The 23,841-nt window shown below is 41.9% G+C and overlaps 1 protein-coding gene across 1 annotated transcript in view; it reads left to right on the top strand.

Annotated features, from left to right (window-relative positions):
- csmd2 (CUB and Sushi multiple domains 2) overlaps positions 1-23,841 on the top strand; it is a gene marked incomplete at both ends in the record, with an annotated part of 242,791 nt that overhangs the window by 44,993 nt on the left and 173,957 nt on the right. Inside the window, one exon of the mRNA XM_083982762.1 lies at positions 23,517-23,711. Within this exon, the coding sequence (XP_083838888.1) occupies positions 23,517-23,711 (195 nt within the window). The remainder of the gene's footprint in view (positions 1-23,516; positions 23,712-23,841) is intronic.

Below are 23,841 nucleotides of genomic sequence, written 5' to 3'. Positions count from 1 at the left end.
ACTGTATCACTGTAGCAAAACTGAAAAGGCTATTATTATATTAGCTTTAACAGAGGATTGTCGATTGTTGGAATTGATCGTGCTCCCTTTGTCTTAAGCTAAAGCTTAATGGACAGGAAACACTGTCCTATCTTTAGCTGTGTTGCCTGACATGTGAGCCGCTGCACGGCCAAAGATGACAACTGTTGTTTTTTGGCTTTGTCGTAATAGAGTGCATGGTCTTGGCTTGTTATTTGGAAGGGATCAGTGTATCTCTGGTTATGTTTCTATGCAAATATGTGCATACATTTATTTGTCTGCCTTTGTATGTCAGTATAAGTATCTTCATGTGGACGTCCATCCATTCGCTTAGTTAGGATGGGTTTTTTTTTTTTCCTCGGCCTGGCTTTCCTTTTCTCAGCGTGGCTTTTGGCAGTAAAACCTCAGTGTTCTACAGCCTGTGTTTTTTTATTAGGCCCATGCTCACCATCCACCATTTTGGTGCGAGCCCATCTCGTCTATATTAGATATCTGTTCTGTTTCAGCCCACACTGCAATAAGCCTAAGTGCTGCATAGTCCATCTCCCCAACACACTGCGTAATGGCCGAGACCACTCTGGAATCTCTCCCCTCCCGTCACCATGGCAACCACCAGACTCCTTTTTTTCCCTGTCTTATTCTTCTCTTTCTCTTCTTCTTTTCTCCATTCCTGCAAACTCTTTATTCATGTTTAATCTGTAGCCATAGAGAAGGAGGCTAACGGAGGCAAAGGGAATTAGAAACATTTGCTGAGCGTCTGAAAATATCTACTGGGAATAGAAGGAGAGTCTTATCTCCTCATGTCTTACTGCATTCCTTATGCTCCACCATTGCACTGTTTTTTTTCTCCATCTTTTTCCTCTCCTCTCTTAGTCCTCCTTTCCTCCTTTTCCTTCTTCGCCTCGCATCTCAACCTCAGCGCCTCCCATATATTTGTGCCTTTTCCCTAATGTTATCACTCCCTCTCCCTCTCCCTCTTGAATATTAAAGTACCGTGATGATTATCCAGTCATGTGTTGCCAAGTTTCTCTTCCGTCTGTCTTAGTTGCATAGTCAATGTGCCTCCCAACTGGGTCAGCTGAAGGAAGAAAAAAAACAAAAAAAAAACACACAGCCAGCCCTGCAGCACGACTCAAGCAGTCTGCCTCCTCAGCATTAAGTCACTGCAGGTGTCTGAAATAGGATAAAAAAGACAATATTTCACCAGTCTTGTGTGTTTGTTTCTCCAACTTCAAATTACTTACCTTATGGCCTGACTCTGAGGGGAATTATAAATCTATCTCTATTCTACGTTTTCTTTGCACTGTTTTATAAAACTTGAAAATAAAAAAAAAATCAGTCAGACAGTATTTGCGTTTATAGTTAGTCACCATGACGTGTTTCTTTTTTTCTTTCTTTTTTCTCTGAAATTGAGTTAAGGAGCATCAGAGGGAGTCCTCCCAGCAACACAGCCTGCTCCTGCATCCATCAGAGCTCATCTACAATAGTGTCTCTATCCTCTCCCCCCTCTCTCCCTCGTTCATATTAGCATGAGAGAGAGGAAGGTGGGGGCCGAGTAGATGAGGGTGATGAGAGTGCAGTGAAGCACGAGTGAGTCCAGTGGCTAATTGAAAAATGAGGCCTGTCCCCCCTTAAGTCGGGGGAGTTGGCCAAACAAAAGTGCGATGACAGAGGCGAAAGAGCAGCACAAACCTCGGTCGAATCCCACAGTAAGTCGTGGCCCTGTTTGTGTGTGTTGTACTTGAAAGACAGGAGGCGAGGGGCTTTTGTTACCTGCCGAGCACCTCAGAGATTCTGTCTTTTTGCTGCTGGTTCTGGTGAAATTGGCTTAGGTAAGAAAAGATGCACAAAAGTATTTTTTTTTTTTTAGCCAAAGAGCGATTTACTCTGAATGACCCCGATTTCACATTCAGCATCATTCAGCAGCTCTATTATAGTCCTGTCTTTCCTCTATTAATATATACAGCCTTCACACAATATTAGCAATGCAGCCTGCTCTTTAGAGATTGTATTTCGCTACTAATAATATGGGCCACTTTTTGATTAAATGTGACCAGTAGCCTCCAGCATGAAACCATCATCACTGTGCAAGAATAAGTAATGGGAATGGATTAATAAAAACTAAAAACATAAAGAACATGCCAAAAACACATGTACACAAATTAGTCCAAAAAGATAAAGCCAGCTACAGTAGGCTACAAATGACTCTTTTTTTATTTTTAGTCCTGTGAACACTTATGTGTCAGTGCTTGCATTTGAATAAGAATATGGCTGTTGCACATGCAGCGTGCGTGTTTGTGTTGCCCCATCATTCCACGGATGACTTTGTAGCGGTTATGGAGCTTTTGCTCTGTCAGGAAGCATTAGCATTGGTTAAACTGGTGCCTCCACAGATTTGGCACACAGTTGTAGGCTATTGTCATATTATTGTTACTGTTGTGTCAAAACAAGCTCGGCTATTATGGAAGCTAAACTGGAGATGAAGTTGATTTTACATGGATGAGTCCATAGACCTTGATCCGTGAACTCAAATTTCAAATTCCTGTTTATGTTTCATCTAAAAAAACGCACTGGACCTTTTTCACAGCCACCAAGTTTTAGCGATTATGATGCTTTTCTGCACGGAACCTGTCTGAATTCATCTTTCGCGAATGAGTATGACCTCTATTTGGTATATTTTGTGAAGAGTTACATTTCATGAATTCAGTGTATGATATGACATTGAGCTTAATTTTTTGTGCCTTTTTTATGAAACATGCACTATTCAAAGCGGTCCCTCTGATGGCCTTGTGTTTAACTGAGTTTCAGTTTGCGAGCTTGATATCAATGAGATGGCAGCTAATAGCTCAAATGGCACTGAGTCTAATGCTTTGGATGGAGGATCGTTTATGTCAGAATTAGATGATGGCTTGAATCATAAAAAAACTTAAAACTGGCTTTTGCAATTTAATAAAAGCCCACTGACTTTACAAATTGTGAAGAGATATAAATGGTAACGTGATCTTTATATGGTATAGTGAGGTAGTGTGCTGTGTGCATTCGGTTCTAATACTGTTAACTTCTCTAACCCTATTTTACAATTGGTATCCATGCACTTTTTGCCCATAATTTATCATTGCCTGCTACTGGAGAGGATTCAGTTTTATTTTACTCCCTTAGTTCAGTGCTGCTTTTATTGGACCTCTTATAAATAGAAGCGTTATCTTGCTGTATTAGTGCCAAAGGACTGCTGCTTAGCTCCCTGCCACTAGAACATCTATATGTAATTTAACATCATTAGGTATTATTTGAGTAGTCAAATTTTCTGCACCAAAGAAAGGGTTTTTAGTACATTGAGTGAAGTGAAGCAAACTAACATCTTTGTTTCTGTATGAAGAATTAGCTATACAAATAAAATAAAAATGAAGCATATTAGACTAAATGAATATGTCCAACTGATGAGTTCAGGAAGAGCTGTAAATACTGAATGACACAACATGGATGTGGATAAAGGGCATCAAGCCCTTTAACATCCTGTGTCATTTTTCTGACACTACCAGTCTGTCACTGGAGTGGTAGTTGCCATGGTAGCATCAAAGCCTTTTGTAATTTGGATTGTAAATGGTAGCCATGTAAGAGTTGAGTAGAGCCTTGAACAGAAACCTACGGCAAGACATTAGAGCCATGTGGATGCCTGCAGACCTGGCCACTGTCCACGTTTTTCGGTGTGTGACTCCACGGGCGTATTAGGATTCAGTTTTTGTTTACTGATGTCTGCTCTCATGCATGCAGTGACTCAGCAATGTGCTTTCCATACCATTTTCCATGTGGATGAAATCCTGATGTGGAGGAGGCTCAAACAAAACAAACACTGAATGCTGTATTGCTAATATTGTTTGTTTTCCTGAGCGGGTCATCAGAGACCAAACAGGTCCAGATCATCTTGATGCTATATAATAATATTTGTCTGCTTCAAAGAAAGTAAAACCTCGACCTTGTGAACATCCCCTATATATATATACATACTTTTTTTGTTTGTTATTGTGAGAACTGATTCAACAGTGAAGCCTCGCAAAGCCTCTATTAAGCCCTGTAACAAAACACTATTTAGTTTGCAATTTCTGAATGTTTTCCACATAAGCTTGTTTAAACCTGATGTGGCTATTGTTTTTATTTTTTATTTTTTTGTCTTTCTTTTCTATTTTTATCTTTCTTTGCTGCATGTTGGTACAGTTATCTGGAAACACCAGCTTCAGTAAAACTTTTGTACTTTGAAATGTTACTGCAGTTCCTGTAATTGATTGCATATAGTGCGTCACTGTTTAAAAAAAATAAATAAAAAAAATCCAAAGTAAATTCAGCCTTTTATTGGACACAATAGTCCCTAACAAAACAAACCCTGGTGATGCTGCTTGGACTATTAATTACACACCTGCTCTAACTAAGCAGAATGCCATTCTAATTGTGTCATAGAGATAGTGGGTCCAGTGTAGTTGCAGCACAAATTAAGAACTGCTCTCAGCAACAATTGTTCTATCACATGGTGCAGATTCTGCTCCAGAGGAAACCACAGTGGCAGCCAAGTACACTGTAGCAGGAGGAAGGAAGTGCTTCTATTAGAATGAGGTTCAAGAGCCTGAAAGTAAGTAGATGTTACTAGTGCTGCACGATTTGATAAAAATGTGCGATTGCGATTATGGTGGAAAATATTGCGATTTGCGATTGCGATTACGATATTGTAAATTAATGCTGTAAGGAGTCTATTTGCTTGATTATCAAGCACAGCACAGGAAATAACCATATTTTAGGAGTGTATTTCTCAAATAATAAGTGTTTCCTTACAGTATCTTTGTATTAAATAAAAATAGGTAACATTTTGTGCAGTTTCATAGTCTACTGCGATGCCATCATTTATTACAATGCCTTTCTCCCCCCTCCCTCCTCTCACAGCACACAGGTACACAGGTAACACAGAGACAGACAGACAGACAGACAGACACACACGCACGCACGCACGCGCGCGCACACACACAACGGAGGAGACGAGAGGAGACGGCAAATGAGTGTGGCTGTTACCGTAAAATAAAAATAAAAAATAAATAAAAAAGACAGTTAAAAGAAAACCAAACACCGGAGCTTTCTGGTCGTTCGCCCCAACAGGCATATACCTCCTCGTTTTTTAAACGCACTGCACATGTTGCGGAGGAGAACACAGTTCGCTCCGTGACGCTAAAGCTCCACACCTGCTGTAATCACGGGGAGACGGTCCTGCAGCACATGGAGCGCTGACTGCCAGCTGGGTAGTCACGTGATCAGACCTGCTGGTCACATGACTACTGACGGAGTCTGCTATGCTGCACACATTAGCGGCTCTGCTCCACACACTACAGGAGTTAAAGTCCCGTTTACAGGCTCACGCAGTCGCACATTTATGTAGACTTTAAATCGCCAATCGCACTCTTTCGTGCGATTACGTAATCGCACGGCGTGACATCGCGATTGCGATTGCGATTAGATTAATCGTGCAGCACTAGATGTTACATAGAAACCGGCTCTTATGGCTGTAGTTTTACTGAATGTACATGCTCATTTTCTTGGAGGATGTGTGTTCCCTGGCACGGCCGTGTAAGCAGAGCCTCGGCTCTGGCAGATTGTAGCTGTTATTAGTGTCTGGCATCATGGGAATCAGCCGCCAGCGTGTCTGACCGTTAAATGCTTCTGACACTTAATTAATGGCTGATTGTTGAGCGGCAGTTCTCCGTCAGCCTAATGAAGACTGTTTCGACTCACATGCACACACAGATAGTCAAACACACATGCACGCGTACGTAAACACGCGCACCTACCACCACATCTTAAGTGTATGCTGATTTACACGCTATAGATCAATATTCCAATTCTCCAGAAACATTTAAACAACTCCTGGAATGTTGATGAATTTTGTGTGTCATTAGTATTTTAAGACTGTTTTTCATCTCCACCACTAAAACAGTAATTAGCTTTATTTTTGAATAATTCAGGATGAAAAATACTGCATTCTGGCTTCTTGTATTGTCCATAGAGACTTAAATGTTTTTGACATCTGAATGATCTGAATATTCATTCGAAGAGTGAAGTTAAACACCAGCTCCTTACACTTAGTTTGAGTGTAATCATGCATGACATTGTTCTTAACTTAAAATGACTGGTTGGTCGGGTTAAGAGAGTCATGTAGTTGTCTCCACCCCTGCTGCACATTATGTTAATATTTGATACGGGATCCTACATCTGTGCCTTTTTGGGATTATTTTTCATATTTTCTTTATTCTTATCTTTCTTTTTATAGAACTGACATGAGCTAAGAGAGCTCTTGACAGTTCCCATTGCCCCGCAAGTCATTGCCAGGCACGTCTGCACTGCACAGCACAGTACTGCAAGACACACTCATTTTTTTAGGTCTCTACCCTCATTCCGTCTTGCCCTCTATTTGTTTTCTGGGTGAATTGGCGGAAAGACAGGGGTCTGGTCTATGGTCAGGACAAGTTGTTGTTTGGCTCTCCAGATAAAACAGCACCGCGACACCATAGCTGCACTCAGACGCACGGGCACATCTGCACACAAGAGACATCCACCATTCGCACAAGTGGACACAGGAGTGCACACTCAAACATAGCATGATGTATCCGCTGCTCAGTGGAGCGTGCGTGGAAAGGTCATCCTTCCCTGAGAACTCATGACTGTGGCTGAGTTTGTTTGCAGTGCCTTGGAGCGGCGCATAAAGTGGGAACATATGTCCAGCTATAACACCAGTTCTCTATACTGTAACCGTAGTAACCCACCGCGTGGGTGACTACATGTGTATTACTCACCAGGGTTAAGACAGTGTAGAAAAGTAAATGTGTATCCACTGATAACATCACAATTGTGAAGGAGAAAAAAGTCAGAGTTAGGTTGATCTAAGACAACATATCAGATATATGCAAAAACTAAGAGTATGTTTTTTTTAGTATTGAGCTGCAGCAGGAGACATGGTATGGCACTTGGTTACATACTACTACTGACATACCACCATTCCGACATGTGAACGTCCCACCATTCCGACAAGGCTTTCAATATAAGGAAATGTGCGTTACTCAACAGGTGACTCCCTTCTTTAAGACATGCTGATAGAGGAATACCCACATGGTTGTGTGTAATGACGCAGCAGAGCACAGACAGGGACTAGTCTTCCTGTCTAGCCTCTACCTGGTCTTTTTACTAAACTTAACCAACCCCTTTCTTCATTGTTTAAGCCCAACCAGTGCAAAATCTTTTTGGGGAAAAAAAATACGATATTAAAGGAACTGTCGGAAAGGCAGGATGTTAAAAAAAATATAAAAAATAGCGTCATTCTGACCATAGGAGGCAAACATGGTCGGAATGATGGGACGTTTGATAGAAAATTAAGTGTTGCCATTTAGACAATTAGAGGCCTATGTCGGACTGGTGGGATGTCAGAATGGCGGTTGCCCCCCTTTTAGTATTTAGCTGCAGCAGGAGACATGGTATGGCACTTGATGAAAGTTTTAGCTCTGTCATTTCCGTATCTGTGTGACATGAGTGAAACAAATTCTAGGTCACCACTGTAACTTTGGCAGAAAAAAAAGGCAGACAATTTTAATTCATAGCAACATTTGATCCAAAACAACAATTGTATTCACACTTTAATAAACCTAACAAGTTAGTATGAGATGAGACAAGAAAAAGATTGTGCTTGTAAAACACTTTTAATGGAAAAGTAGAATCAATAATTAAAATCCATGAAAAATAAGTGAGCTCACATTCAAAGTCTACGAACATTTCCACTCGTGTTCCTCTCACACTGCAAGTGGGAAAAACAGGAAGTCCCTTTTGGTAATGTGACCTTGTGCTTTGGAGATGTTTGACTGAGCGCCTGGAGAAAGCAGACTGTGTGTGTATGTGTGTGTGTGTGTATTGAGAATGCACATGTGTGGGACTTTGTGACGGGCTGAACACATGTTGGTGGATCATAGCAGAGGAAGCCTGTCCCACTGTGGGGAAGTGACTGAGGTGTGAGCAGTGTGACAATGGCACAAAGTGACAGACAGACAAATACTAGGGCAGTGGGCGTGTGGATGTGTTGGTAGCATCGTGTATCTGTTTGTGCCTGTGTGTGCGAGGATGTGCGGTTGTGTGGTTTTCCATACAGCACATACAGGTTGTATGCCGTTGTCTGAGTGCAGCCACGAAGAGTGAACATTGAGGTGTTTCTTGCATGCCTGTCTTTTTTTTTTTTTTTTAGCTTCTGTGAAAGGCCCTCTGTGCTCCCTGCTGTTTCCACACTGACAGACTACACACTGACAGGGCCTACCCTCACTGCATCCAAACAACGAGAGAGAGTGAGAGAGAGAGATGGTGAGCGAGGGGGAGACACGAGAAAAGAGACATCAGCCGGTGGAGTGGGAGTTAGCTACAGAAAGGAGATGGAAAGGTAGAAAGTATGGAAAGGAAAAAAGGAGTTGGGGGGGAGAAATTGCAATGGAGGAATAGAAAGAGCTTCAAGTCAGAGATAGACAGAGGAGGATGACTCACAAGTGTGAAATAATGGATACAGCTAGGAGGGAATCTTCTTTCTCCACCCTGCTGGAGATGCATTGTCACGAAAAGCAGGTCAGAGGAACACAAGGAACACCACACAGCGCATTTGCTGCACTGCTTCTCATGCACAGCGCTCGCCCTCTCTCCACAGCCATGCATTTTTTAGCCAGTGAGCTCATCTCCCTGAAAAAAAAAAAAAAATAGAAAGGCACTAAGAACGCAAAGTGCTCTCACCTCTCTGACATAGCACTCCGTTATTGGGTTTTGACCGCATAAAATGTCACCCAACACACTTTATCCCCTTTACTTGTGTTTTTTTTCCAAAAGGTTGCTGGTGTTGTTATTCCTCTGCTGTTTGTGGGGTACCAGTCTGGCACACTAATTCTGCCACTTTATGAAAGTGTGTAATTAAGCGCCTCGGTTGGCCTCTTGTAAATGTCATCTGTTTGGATCGTAGACTTTGATGTAATTAATTCCAGCCTAAGATAACCTCCGTCAGCCAACTCGCGGTAAGTAAGGGTGATAGTTCACCTTTTGAAACGGTGCCCGCTTTTTGATGAAGTGTGTTTGGATAAATCCAATTCTGTGTACAATGTGCTCAGTAGCTTCAATAACAGGAAGTGAAGTGATCTAAATCGCTTTGTTGTTGTTGTTTTTTTGCAGAGCCTTGTGATGGAGTGACTGACGATCAGATACCATTAGCTCTCTTGGTTGTGTCGGTTTAAACTTTAAAATTCTGTGCACCGTGTTTTTTCTTGCTTGAAGATTGAATGAGCCTGATAAGTTTTCAGTCACAGTGGAAATTAATTAGTTTGGCTCGATGTTTGGCTAGTCGTATCGCAAAAACCAATAAATCGAAGCAAAAAAAAAAAAAAAAAGTAGGGAAGAGTCACCTTGAGTAGTGGAAAGGCAGAGAGGCTTATTGTGTGTGTGGGTGATTGTCATTGGTGGGTTTTATCAGCTGTTGCTTATTAACACTACTCTGTCAGTTGGCCAAGCTCGAAATGAAACTCTCAGAGATTTTAACCGTTTTATGTCTGCCTCTCTTTTTCAAACTTCCCATTCTCCCAATCCGTCTCTTCTCTCCATCTATCTTGCCCTCCCGAGCAGTGATTTTTCTATCCCCCTCTCCCGGCCTCTATCTCTCATCAGGATTAGTCTCCTTTGCTTGTTAGCGTTCTAGCTCTTTTTCTCCCTCGCTCCCACGTTTGTCTCTCCGTACAATCCCTGTTTTGTGTGGATTAGTGCCCGTATTGTCCCCGGATTAGGGTGTCATTGTTTCTGAGCTGGGATGAGGTAGAGACGTGCTTCTGAATATGCACAAGTGCGTGCGAGTGTGTACAGTATGTTCAAGTGTGTATCCGGATTTGAGACCAAGGTGACGAATCTTCTTTTGTACATTTTTTTTGCACGTGTGTGTGTGTGTACAATGCACAAGTGGCACAAAATAGGATGCTTTGTACTGTAGTGCCCCACAGAAAGCTCTGTGGCTTCTGTGCCCTTTTCTTGCTTATCTAATTGGCATTTGTCTTCTTCACTGCCAAGTGTCGACGCAAGAGTACTGTATGTGTAAGCAATATAGTTGAAAAAGCTTGGAACTTGGAGCGAATTAGTGTCCACTTATGCTCAGGTAATTGGAGGGCCAGACTGGCACGGAAGAGAGCTCAGGGGGTGAGGGAAGTGGAGATGGGAGATGTGTGTTTTCATGTCATGTTCAGGCACTCATCATAGCCACAGAGCGAGAGAGAGAGTATAACACTATTAAAGGAGCTGGTTACAGCAGGTGGGAGGCAGGGGAGGTCTCCAGATATTGACATGCACAAGAAACTCCAGGCAATACCATATCAGGCTTCTCATCTATTGTTTGTGACAGTATGGTATTTAATGGCTTATTTACTCTCCTCTCCCGCAGGTAAATTGGTGTGACAGTTTATTGATCCAGAAAATGTTCAGCTGTTGGAGTTAAAAAGTTACTCAAAAAGACAGTATACAGTATAATCATCCTATCTTTGTGTGTTGGGTATTTGTTGCCGTCTCTTGGTTCCCCTCAATTGCTTTTTTCCTCAATTAGTTTGATTGGAATTAAACTTTTAACAGCGTGAAGTGTATTTACTGAGGACTCCAGTGTAGGCGACTTCAATAAACCCGCATTTATCATTAAGCAGCTGTGTAATCTAATACATCATTAAGATTGCTTTGCATGCATGTTACCAGCCATGATGGAATACCCAGCGACGGTTATGAGCAGTAACCAGTGCACACACCCCTCTCTCATTGCTTTAATAGATATCAACCAAAGCGGCTTCTTTCTTGGCCACTGTGTTTTAATCATTGTTCCGTTTGCCTGCCGTAATGCGCAGCCATTCATCAGACTGGACTTATCGATCAGCCATTACCAATTCCCCCCACTCATCCCTTTCAGACCTTATCGACTGTCGGGTGTTCACTTGTTAGCCACCGAAATGTCAAAGGTCAGATTTAAGGTCTTGTACATTTGTTCTGGGAAGTTGTGAGTGTAGTCAAAGCTTTGTTGATTGAGTCTTTGTATAGATTTCTAGGATGGCGTTTTTAAATCTTCGTGTGAGTTTAATTGAATTATCATGGCTGTTAATAAACCGTTCATTCGAAATCATGGTTACCGACTAGATATAGGCTTGCTGATTGTTCTATATTGGATTGTGAGCAATTGAGTCCATATACAGTGATGAATTGCCAGTGCTGAATCTTTCCAAACAGTGCACAGACACATGAGCCGGGGAGAGACGATATGAGGAGTGAAATGTAGACTTGCACACAAGCGCTGCATAAAATCGTTCCCTCAACACAATCACGCAGGTCAGCCGTGTTTGGTCTGCTTCCTCTTCATTTATAGAGAATCGATGTTTGCCGTATACTCGGTTGCATTTTCCACAGTTTTGACGCCGACAGCGGAGAAGCAGCCCTTTCAGGTTGATCTAGCGGAGGAAAGAGAGTCGACTCGGAGGTGTCACGGAGACAAACTCTTCCTCCACAGACTGCTTGGAAGTTAGACGGATATCTTCACGAGTCGCACAGACACAGGGATTTAAGCAGATTTGTGTTCATCCTGTGTCCCTCTCTGTGTGCGTCAGCCCGACAGGCTCATGGTGAAACTCATGGTGCCATCGTCGAAGCGTAAAGCAAAGGCGCACCTGTTTGTTTTGTGTTTGTCTCTTCTTACCCATCACTTGGCATCACTACCTGCTCTATGTGAGGTCTTCACAGTTGCTGTTCTAGTGTAATGACATAAGGATGGGGGAAAAAGCAGGGAGGTGTTGTGTCAAAGGGAGCAGATGTGGAAAGTTTGGAGCGAGCCATTTTTGTAAGAGTAGGTGGGAAGTAAATAGCCTTCTATTGTTTGAGTTAAAAGTGGAATTTGCATACTTTGTATTCATGGTGTAAAGCTTCTGTGTTTTGAGTGACAACGAGATGATTACATGGTCTACTGGTGATCTTTTCTTGGATCACCTCTAAAAGCCACTCAGTTAAGCACCAGCCCAAACAGGGAGCTTTCTTTACACATTTCCCACAATGGCATGTGTGAGGATTTACACTTCATTTTTACTGGAAATCTGTGGTTCTGAATATTGTATTCGATCACAGTCTTTCCTCCTGGGCCACATGCACTGGTGTTACAAAATAACAGTCTTTTAGTGATCCCTAAGTTGAAAGGGAAACATGAAGCAAACATTGCAATAGAGTGGTATCCATCCCCAGGGAATAATAGGTCTGGAATCAAAAGAAGACACTAGCTTGGGGAATACTGGGTGGGATTTGGATGAAGCGGGGAAGCAGTAATACCACCAGTAACATCAAGTCACTCAGATTCCTGTGGCGCTAGAGGGAGAAGGGGAAGAAAAGGAGCACTACATAGAGTATGTAGATAAGATGCTTACATAAAATACATCTTATAGAATATGCCCGGAGCAATGCAAAATATGGAATAAGGCAAATGTTTAGGAGGATGGGGGGGTATGAGGTTAAATAAAGGAGAGGAGGGCGTGCTCTGGTGGATTATCACACTGTGATTATAATAGTGAGTCAGAAATAAAGGAATCCATATCGCAGCAGAACACTAGCCATGTACCGACACACAGCAGTTTAATGGATTTTATGATTGCATGAGTCATCCAATATAACAGCGGTTCGATAATTGGCTAAATGTTGCTTATTTTAGCATTAGAGCAAGATCTTAATATGGTTCGCATCATGACTGCAGGGTCCACAAGAGAGACCAACAACAAGTGGCCTAAATGAAACCTGTCAAGCCACTGATAGTGTTGGGGGAAATGTGAATCCTCTCAGAAACTATGGGAATATGAAAACAGTGTTATACTGTAGGGGTCTTTTAAAGGCAATGAAACTTAACTAATCTAGTTTCCATGTCTTGTTATTTTCTCGTGCAGCAACTGAAGCTCCCACTCTATTAAAAAATAAACTGCAATGTATTTCCTGCTGTCATACAAGCAGATCAGGAGCTTGGTCTAAAAAATTGTGGCCACAAGAAATAAGTATGACAGCATGATTTAAGTGGTGAAGCGGAGCGTACAGACTTAAGGCACTGCTGCGAGTTAGAGCTGAGCCAAAAACAGAAGTGCATACAGTAAAGAGGTTTCAGTCAGGCACAGGATACTCTCTCCACAGACCTGAAATACTTCCATCGACCTTTTGTCCTAAAAGACCTCCATCAGACCATGAGCCGCTGTAGTCTAAATATGGTCTATATGATTGGTTATATGATCATATCTCAACAGCTCATAGATGCAGTGAAGAGGTGGTGGTCCATAACGCATTCAAAAGCAATTCAATAGCAAATAGACAAGATTTATTCTTAATTTCTTTTGCCTGTGACATTGTGAAGCTTTTGAAATATAGGACTTTTTATACTATTTTATCTGCCCTGTTATTTTGTAACAAAAACCATAAAAGAGACATTAAATTCAATTTCATGGTTTGCCATATAGATAGAAGATGGATAGAACTTTAGGCAACTCCATAAACATGAATCAGAGTTTATTCTCACCTGTTGTCTTCCATAATAAGTGTAATAAACTAGTAGAGATAAAATGAGATGTCAGTAACAATGAGACAGATGTTGGCAACATGATTTGTTCAGCAGATTGCTCTATCTGTACAGTGGTATAATCAAGTATTTGTGACTGAAAGAACTTACATGAGGCACGACTGGCTGAAATTGTTGCTCCCCTCAGACAGACCACCATGCTGGATTTTCCTCAAGTTTACAATTTATTTGAGGTAGTTAGCCCCATGGGTGGTGGGGGTGTAGGCAGCTGTAAACTACGCTGAGCAACAGGGATCAATAGCATTTTTGAGCAAAACAACACGTAATTGAGAAGCTGAGTAATGACTCTTTATTAACACTCCATTCTGGGAGACTTTTAGGTCTGGACATACTTTGAGCTGCAGTTTTGGCTTCACAAACAAGTCTGTCAAATGTTGCTCTGAGTGCCAGTGTTTGGCTCCCTCTGGTTTTGGCATTTATGAGACTGATTGCATCACTTACTTCTTATATCCCTTACTTATGAGTAGGTGTGTAATAATACATTGATCTACATCAATACATTTATTCAAAGACCAGCAAGTCAACAGCATCAATCCAAAATGAAAAAAAATGACCACAAATTGATACATAATCATTTATTGGGCACGCCTTTATTTTGAAAATCCCCTGGTCTTCCACATATGTTTCCACTGATGCGCAACATGTTCAAACACAATGCAAGTGGCAAGCCGCCAGAGAAAGTCAACTACTGTTGTCGCTGTCTGGGATAAAGGGGAGGTTTAGAAGTATTTTAGATTTTGGAGAAGTTGTGCCAACTGGTAAGTCTTGTGAGATTAAACCCTCAGGAAACATCAGAAACCTGCCGGTGCCTTCTGCAGTGGCCCCACGCTAGCGATAACAGGTCGGGTTTTGGCTCGTCATCACCAGTCGTGACTCGTAACCTGCTTTTCCCACAAAAATTAAAGCACAACTCCAAAAGAGCTAAAGCTGCAGCTTAATCTTTCACTCAAAGACATGTAAAGAAAGAACACCAAAATCCTCCTTTAATGTAAACAAATTTAATGTTTTCTTTCAAAGAATTGTAATAGAAATATAGAATAGGAAATTTGCGAAGCTCAATAAATCAGAACTTGGCATTTTAGTGAACAAAGGGAAAGTTTTCATTAGAGAAATAGATTATTTTTCATTAAATTGAGCTCAGGAATCAGCGTCAAATGATATTTAGTTGCTTTTTGTGGTTTGATATGAATGGAAGCGATTGTGTTAAATCAGATGATATCGTCTCATATCGATCATTGGTCACTGAATCGAATCAAATCGAAGTCGTATCGAGGCAGTCTTTGTGATATTGACAAATATTGAATCGCTGTCCATTGAATCGCTGTAAGATAGTATCGTGATAGAACTTGTGATTTACCCCCCTACTTATCTGCCAGAATAGCAACAATATGAAGGTCATTTTGTTTTTGAGTGACTACGCTGATTATCATGTCTGAACAAACCAACACCATTTTCTGTCTGTCTAACACTACAGTACACACAATATGATGGACACATGAAATTATCAGATGACAGTCTTCACCTCAGAAAACATACAATATCAATACATCACTGGTAGATATGTTTTTCATGTCGAGGCCAGTGGGTCAGGAACAAAAGAGATATTTTTACTGAGTTTGAAGCGTGGTGAATGTGGAATTCCCTTTCCTCTCACCTCAGCAGATGAGTGGAAGCGTGGGAGAGCAACAGAGAGAAAGTGAGGGGAAAAGCCAAGGTTAAATGAAGGTATTGATTAATCTTTCCAATGCACCTTTGCTTCATCAAGCCATCGCCGCTCTATTCTCTGCACAAGTCAGATAACAAAACTGATGGAAAACTAAAGTGAACTGAAGGAGACATAGTCAATGGGATGTCGGTCTGAATCCGCATTTGACCCGTTGACACGACAAAGGAGAGGGATGCTTCAGTATAATTATCGAGAGAGCATTGTTCTCGTATGTATATGCAACAAAGGCAATGCCTTCATATCCTTGATGTGTAACATATGACATTGACTGGCAGTATATAGTATAATGCCGACAGTGGTTGGGAGATGGCAGATAACTATAAGATAATAAAGAGTAGAACAAATTGGAATTGCATGCAATGGTGAAATTATAGATCTAACAGATGCGTTTGTTTTGTCATATTCCCCAAAATCCTGCATGTTTACACATCGGCAGTACTCTCTCCGGTGGGCCTTTACTGTTTCCAAGGCAACCTGCATATGAGGAGAGAGAGGATTGGCTGAGGGGAGGCCAAAGTGAAACAAAATACAGCAAAACACGACAGAAGGGTTAAAAGCCTTCTAATTATGGCCTCAACAGTAAAGCCTAAGCCTGCTGACGTCTGTAACATCATACCTGAATGTGTCGACAGCTTCCGGCCGGATTGCCATGAAAATCGCTATTGATATTCATTTTCCCCAGAGGATGGATGTTAATGTTGTTGGTGACCCTGACCTTTCTTTTAGCATTACTCGAAGGTGAAATGTCAGTGAGCAGATTCTTGAAAATAGTGCCTAACAAATTCTGAAATATGATTTCAATATCCATTATGTTTAGTTATTGTAATGTATAATTCTAATGACTAGGTAAACCTTGACACACAGTTGATAGCTTTTAAGTAAACCAGTACAGTTGGCATCCACGTCATCTTCTTGATTTTGGATAAATGCGTCAATGTGCCTCCCTACACTTGAGCTTGCAGGTTTGACCACAGGATTTCTGTCATTTTAGTTTGCAAGAGTAACGTCAGTGGAGAGATAAGCCTGAGAAGCTGGGGGGATTTAGATGCTTCAAGTCAGACAGAGTTGAGGCTATTCACAGATGTGCTGGTCTCTCTCCTCCCAGCTCCTCCAGCCCTGTCTCTCATCTGTCTTCTGGCTTTCCTTGAGATCTCTCATGGTCCCCAGTCCCTCTCAGTTTATTCTCATATATAGTGAATGGCTAGTGAATGGCACATTATTCCGTTTTGCAAGCATTGTCGGCAACCATCAATTCTGTATGAGCTCTCCTTCACACCTCGCCGCCTCCCACACTGCAACTGGCCCTTTTACTGCACCTGCTGTTGTGAGCAAGGGAAATGAGGAGATCTGGAGTTCTTTCCACTCTGTAGTTGTGTGCATTTTTGTGTGTGTCTTTTTGGTTTTGAATGCACCAAAATTCAATTCATTCTTACCTCAGAATTTAACTTGTCATCGAGTCAGAGGGGCTTTATAAGCAGCTAAACTCAGAATTAAACCCCAACCTCTCACCCCAAACCATTTAGTCAGTGACATACACACACAAACACACACTCATACATGTACGTCAAGTACTCTCAAATGTGACTTTGTTCAGTAACTTTGATCATTTCCCCTGATGGGAACAGGGATAGTTCAACATTTTGGCAAATTGGCCCATTGCCATAATCCCTATAGTTTTAGGACACCGACAATTAAAGGTAACAAACCTACTCCTAAAACTATAGGGATTATGGCAATGGGCCAATTTGCCAAAATGTTGAACTATCCCTTTAAGATTCTCAAGGCAGTACACAATCAACATGTAAACCCACACTGGCCGGTATCCCAGTCCGAACAAACCATGAGGCATTTCATATTATCCTTGAGGGTGGACCTCAGACCTTCACTTTGAGAAGTATAACAAGACACATATGGCATAGTTCTCCAATTCAGGGCTCACTGGGCTAAGTGTTTCCTCCCACTGCCTCAGAATCTGAGTTTAGAAAATAAGCATCACAGGAGAGTAGTGTTGCAGAGAGCACAGCACATTAATTAATTGATAGCTTGTGATGAAAATATGATGAGGCAAATCTAGTGCATGATATTCTTGGGATGATAGGATTCCAAGTATTGGAGCTCAGACTCTTACTCTCAAAAACCACATCATACAACATTTATCCTCCCTCCTCTGTCTAAAACAAATTGTTTTCTGCCAGAGTTTTTGAAAATTGCTAACTTTTATACTATTTAGTGGTTAAACACACAGTGTTACAAGAATGCAGCACGTCATGTTTGACTAAGTAAATGACTCCTTTTCAAACCAAAAGCTTTCATCTATTGAGGGAACTTTTTTGTTAGCAGATATATATTTATTTCATATTGTATAATACACCTACTTGCACACACACGATGTGCTCATGCTCAACAGTAGGATGTTATCTTGTTTCTCGGATTGAAGGGAGAGTTAATTTCTGCATTCCTCAGCTTCTCTAAGCAGAAGTGATGGGAGTTGCCAGCCTTTGTCCGGCCCATGTGTAGGGAACAGGAGGCATTGATTGAATTGCTGCTTGACAAAGCAGAAACGGCTTATTGAGCTAATGCACCTGTGTGTTGGGATCGATTTTGCAATGTCACTTCCAAATACATAGCAGGAAGACGGAAAGGGAAGGGAAGAGGCACAGGAAAAGGAATAGAGAGCGGGAGGAAATCAGAAACAGAGTGATGTGAGGTCTACAAAGGTTGCTACATACAGTAACAACCTAGAGTTGGAGGCTGACCTTCGATCTTTACAGAAAGTGGGATGGGCTTCCTAAACTCCAGCAATCCACACCAAATGGTTAATCGCAGTGAGGTCATCTCATCTTACCGGGTCTTGCTCTCTTTTGCTGGGAACTCATTTGGAGCCAGGTGCTGCTGAACGTAGCTCCTTCCTCCTGATGACAAAGCTGTTTTTCCCATCAACCCCCCAAAACTATTAATTTCTCACCATCTGTCTATCTGCATCTTTATCTTTCTCCATCTCTCTGTCGCTCTCTCTCTGTTGCTCTCTCTAACTCTTAATTTAAAGTATGAGTCAGTCTCCCCATTGTTGCTTTGCTCATTGAAACAAAGACAGAGCAGTAACTGAGAAATAACACAGACTGGGGGGGGGGGGGGGGTATGCGAGACAAAAGAAGTCAATAAAAAAGCTCAAACATGCTCCTGTTGTATACATTTTACCCTCTACTGCATGCTTGTGTGGAAACGCTCTCCCTATGCTGTCAATCACACATCTTTGGCTGTTTGATATAAGGTAAAGGTAGGCAGAGTGAGTTGCATCAGCTATACTGAGACAGGCTTGTCTCCCCAACTGTTGTCTCTTTCTCTCCCGCCCCTTTCTCTCACTTTAATTCCCTCCTTTCTTGCATTTACTGTGTTTATTACTCTTGACTTACTTAAGGGGCTTGGTTCCTCCTTCAGTGAAGGTCTTCGTAACTTAAGAGACACAGTAAACTAATCTGTCTATATCTATCTTGGAATACAAAGCAGAAATCCATATTTATATCTCTTTTATATCCTCTTTTATTTCACTATCTCCCATTTACGGCAACTATTTCCATCTATCTCTTAAAAATGGAAACACTTCCTGATACGAAGTCACTCGCTGTAAAGTATTACACATTCACAATCTCTTCATTTTGCAGCACACGCTTTTTTAAGAACCATTTTGTGACAAATAGGTTCTACATAATGCAAGGGTATCTAGCTATTCCCTTTTCCTGAGGAGGAGAGGATGACAAATTGAAGAACAGGCTTGAAGACACCCAGGAAGAGAGAGCAGCAGTCTTATTAGGGTCAAAGGTCTTCCCACAGGAGACAAGCTTCATACCTTCTCCTTCTCCTCTGTCCTTTGTCCTCGTCACCAGGAATGAGAGGAGTTGAGGAGAAAATAGGGAAGGAGAAAAGAAATGCGAGCGGATGATGAAAGGGAAGGATGGTGTGATGGATAGCACGGCTTCTTGCACTCTGTAGAGGTGTGTGCGCGCGTGCAGTTCGTGCACGCCCGAGCTTGTGCGCACGGTTCTGTGCTGTTAGCCGGTGTGTGCTGTATAGAGAGGGATGCATTGATGAACGAGGAGCATCCTTTGCCGTTTCAGCAGTGGAAGGGCTTAAAGCTTCCGGGCCCTCAGGGATGGGCCATGTCACAGTCTTCCATCCTAGTGACTTATGGACCTGCCATGACAAACACCTAAGTGCTGCTGTTGTGGGGTCGTGCGTGCAAAGGGTGTGGGGGGTGTAGGGGGTTGGTATGTAATAGTCCATGTGATGACAGAAGCCAGACTCTGGGCAAGTGTAGCACCACTGAGTTTTAAAAACCAAAAACCACTAAGTGCTGCTAGTGAATGCTGTAAAGCTTGTAGGATAATTTGCAAAAAATAATTCTGATGTATGAAAGCCTGTGCAGGGGTGGAAATTAATGGAGAATAATGTGAAGTCATCTTGCAAATATTTAAAATTGTTTTCTCATTTCTCTCAAGCTTGTGTGTGTGTGTGTTTGTGTTTGTGTCTTTTGTCTTTCTTCCTGTGCTTATCCTTTTTTCATTCTCTCCTTTTTTTCTGTTTAGGATTTAGCCTGCAGGAATAAATGGAATAGGTTGTGATAAATCAGTTTAAAGCACACGGTGCAACAAAAAAAAAGGCTGGTTGTTTTTTTATACACTGCTGCCTTGGTTTCCTGATTTGGGCTCTATAGCAGTTCAGTGATGCTCCCTTCGCCTTATTATACGTAAAAAGAGGCTTACCTTTGCATGAATTGTATTTTTGTCCTCTATGAAACTCCACTTCTATCAAATATACTTTGGTGGTGAACAGAGCAGGAGAAAAAAAAAATCAGGTGTTTCATGCGTGATGAATGTTGCTGTCGTGATGCTCTATATCAAATACTATCATTTATTTTCACTCTTGATGTTTATTGGCGACAGATAAATTCACACTGTGGGAAATAAAGACAGTATTGATGATTCTCAGTCAGGTAAAATAAAAAAAGAAGTATTTGCCACTTCAGTGCCTCAGGCATAGCCCTGTTCTGGGGATTGCACTAGTAATGGCACTATTAGACTTAATTTACTGCCCAAACTAATAACCTGAAATGGAGAGTGTGATGAGAATATCACATACGTGCACGCACACACACATCCACTCACTGAAATACGAGGTACGTGCATGCACATCGACTCTCAGTGCTGTGCCCTCAATCAGCTACAATGCAATGAAATCAGTCATCTGTTCATCTGTTTCTCTCTGTCAGTCTCACACCACACACATCTGCTAGCTTCTGTTTATTTTCTTCGTCTTCTTCCTAAAAATAGACCTTCTCACGGCGGACATTTTGACTTGTGGGAAAAAGCACAGGTGTAACTAATAACATTAATGATGGCTCTGTTCCATTTAGGTGTGCCAGTAATCCATGCCAGTGAGCCAGCATGTACAATATCAGGACTCTGGCACCGGCACATCTCAATGGAATGCAGCCAGTGTTAATGTTGTTAGTTACACGTGTGTTTGACAAGTTAAAATGTCTGGCTGTCCTTATACCTTGCAAATATCGCTCAGAATCAAACTTTTTTTTTTGACACAGTAGCTATAGCTATTGATCCACACTTGCATGGCCATGTTGGAAGAGATCGCTATGCTAATCAGACCTTGCGTGTATGCTAATCTGGTAGTGATGGACGGGATGCTGCAACAAACTGGCCTTGGCTGGTCAAAATAAAGGCTGCGGCACAGTGGAGCCTAAAAGTGACAAGTCAGTTTGTCACCAGATTAGGCCAGAGGGAGAGACACCGAGAACTAACCAGGGTGCTTTAAAGGGTAAATCCACACTTAGTCATTTAGGGCAGAATCTGGGATGTCTGAGCAGGTGTTCAGCCTGCAGCAGACGATGGAAAACACCTGCTGTGAAATCACTGATTGGGATGGAGCTAGGAGTGCGACATGCAGCTGCAGTCTCCTGCCCTGTGAGAATGAGACCTTGCTGATTTTACCCTCTTTAGACGGAAGTAGGGAAGTGTTGTGGGTGACAGCAAGGATTTGGCTGATATGTTTTGCTATTGGCCAACAAAGCTGATACTGAATGTGTCAACTGAAGCTAGCTACTTCAGGCTTGTCTATTTTTAGTCTGTTTGGCTGTTGTTGTTGTTGAAATGTATGAACTTTGTTCAAAATCCCGATGAAACTTGCAACATAGGAATGGATTGTATCAGCCACTGGGCATGTTTCTGAAACAAAGAAATGAATAATGACTTGAGAATTCACAATTACATTCACAAACACACCTTTTAATACCATTATTTACCAGAAAAAAAAGAACATACTGCAGTGCAAACTGTGTTGTATCACATGATGCGGTCATCTTGAGTGACAGAACACATTATGGTCAATGGAGGGGCCGTCTCCAGTATGGACAGTGACATTATGAACTGGTGAGACAGGAGCACACTGCCACTGTTTGGATCTCTGACATGCCAGACCTTTCCCGCCCCTATCGATGGCCGCAGACTACCAGATCAAAGCTTACTCCATCTCACAGCTTCGTGGCTTAGCTTACCTTTGCAGAGTACACACATACAGTACACACACACATTTGAAATCAACCTCTTAGAGGTCATGTTTGTTGTCTGACTGGACACAAACTGTTTGCAGTCTATTTATTTACCAGCCAGTTAATTCCACATAGCTCAAGCTCAGGAACGCACTGTGGGGTAAAATGACTGATTCGTCCGTCCGACCTTGCTGTAAGGAGGCTTTAGCTTACTGGGCTAGAAAGGGCAAAAGATGAAAACAAACAAAAGATTTTTTTTTTCTTTTTTGGCTTTGAATTAACTCTACATAGAAGTGACTTTATGTGACTCATAAAAAACAAAAAGTTGAATACAATTTCATTATATCTTCTATAGAAGAATTCTATTCATGACATCTTTACATGTAATCAACTCTTTTGCTTACTTTATTCTTGTTTAACTTTAATTATCTTTATATACCGTAGCCTATATAGTTTCTTTCTTTCTTTCTTTCTTTCTTTCTTTCTTTCTTTCTTTCTTTCTTTCTTTCTTTCTTTCTTTCTTTCTTTCTTTCTTTTGCTGTGCTTCCAAATGTTATAATTTCCTGTGATACATTATGAAGAGACATTGGACAGAGTAGAAACGTGAGTGTACATTGAGTGTGATGGTGAGGTGCCAGTGAGCTGTGTTGCTGTATAGAAGCCATTCTGTCCTCTTTGGAGTTGAATCCAGTCCCTGTGGAGAGACTGAGTTTCATCCAAAGTCCAGCACATGGTCTGGCCAGCTCCCTCACCGCGTGGGAGTGTGTGACTGGGTGACTGTAAGCTGGATGACAGGGTGCGTGTGTGTGTGTGTGTGTGTGTGTGTGTATGATACATGTTATGGTCATACTGTGAGGATTTACTGTTTACTGAGATGCAGCAGGAACAAAACCTCCCACCACACCACACACCTACTATATTGGACTGTAACCAGTGTTTCACAGGATTAATCATACTACTACTGCATGTCATCAAGGAAAAGACAAGCTGCAATCATCTTCTTTTACAGGAATATAACAGCTGAAACAGAGAGATTCAGGAACCAGAAACTGGCTGAACTTCCTTTGAACTTGATTTGCATAATAACACACAATTAGACATGGGTCTGTCAATACTGAGGCTACATTTATTTTCATGCAAGTGCATAGCTGGACAAGCAGTGATGGTCAACTTAGCAGCCATAAACAGGGGCGGATCCAGAGTATTTTCTGGTGGGGGGCACACAGGGTGGCCAATCAGATTGCAGGGGGGGGGGGGGGGGGGCATGTGCCCCCCTGTGCCACCATGGAAGACCCGCCCCTGGCCATAAGTGATTTAAGTGTATTTTTATGAAGCACTTCGGGATTGTACAATTCAAGTCTATTTTAATGAATATACTGTTTACTGTTATTATTTTAAAATGTTTCTGTGATCAGGTGTGTGTGTGTGTGTGTGGTTATTTGTCACCACAGTCTTCAGTACAGGACTAATGTGATGCAGCACACACTTAGACACAAACTGCCTCATTGACTGTCCTTTTCCTTTCTCTCTCTCTCCCTCTCCCTCTCCCTCTCCAGCTCTGCCCAGCTACACTTGTGGTAATCCGGGACAACTACTCAATGGCCACCAGCAGGGGTCCACGTTCAACATTGGGGACAAAATCCGCTACAGCTGCAGCCCAGGCTACGTGCTGGAGGGTCACACCACCCTGTCCTGCCTCGCCACCTCAGCTGGTACAGCTGCTTGGGATTTCCCTCTCCCCTACTGCAGAGGTACGTACTGTATAGAAGGGTCTGCTGAACATCTGTCTACCATAACAAGTCTTTAGGCTTAATTGTTCCACAAAGTGAACAGTTAATAGCATCTGACTTTAGTGGCTTTGTGGGGAAGTTTTTTATCACC

The sequence above is a fragment of the Trachurus trachurus genome (genome assembly GCF_905171665.1).
Source record: "Trachurus trachurus genome assembly, chromosome: 11".
NCBI lineage: Eukaryota > Metazoa > Chordata > Actinopteri > Carangiformes > Carangidae > Trachurus > Trachurus trachurus.
The sequence above is the reverse complement of the archived record's forward strand: the minus strand, read 5'-3'. Positions and strand labels throughout refer to the sequence as shown.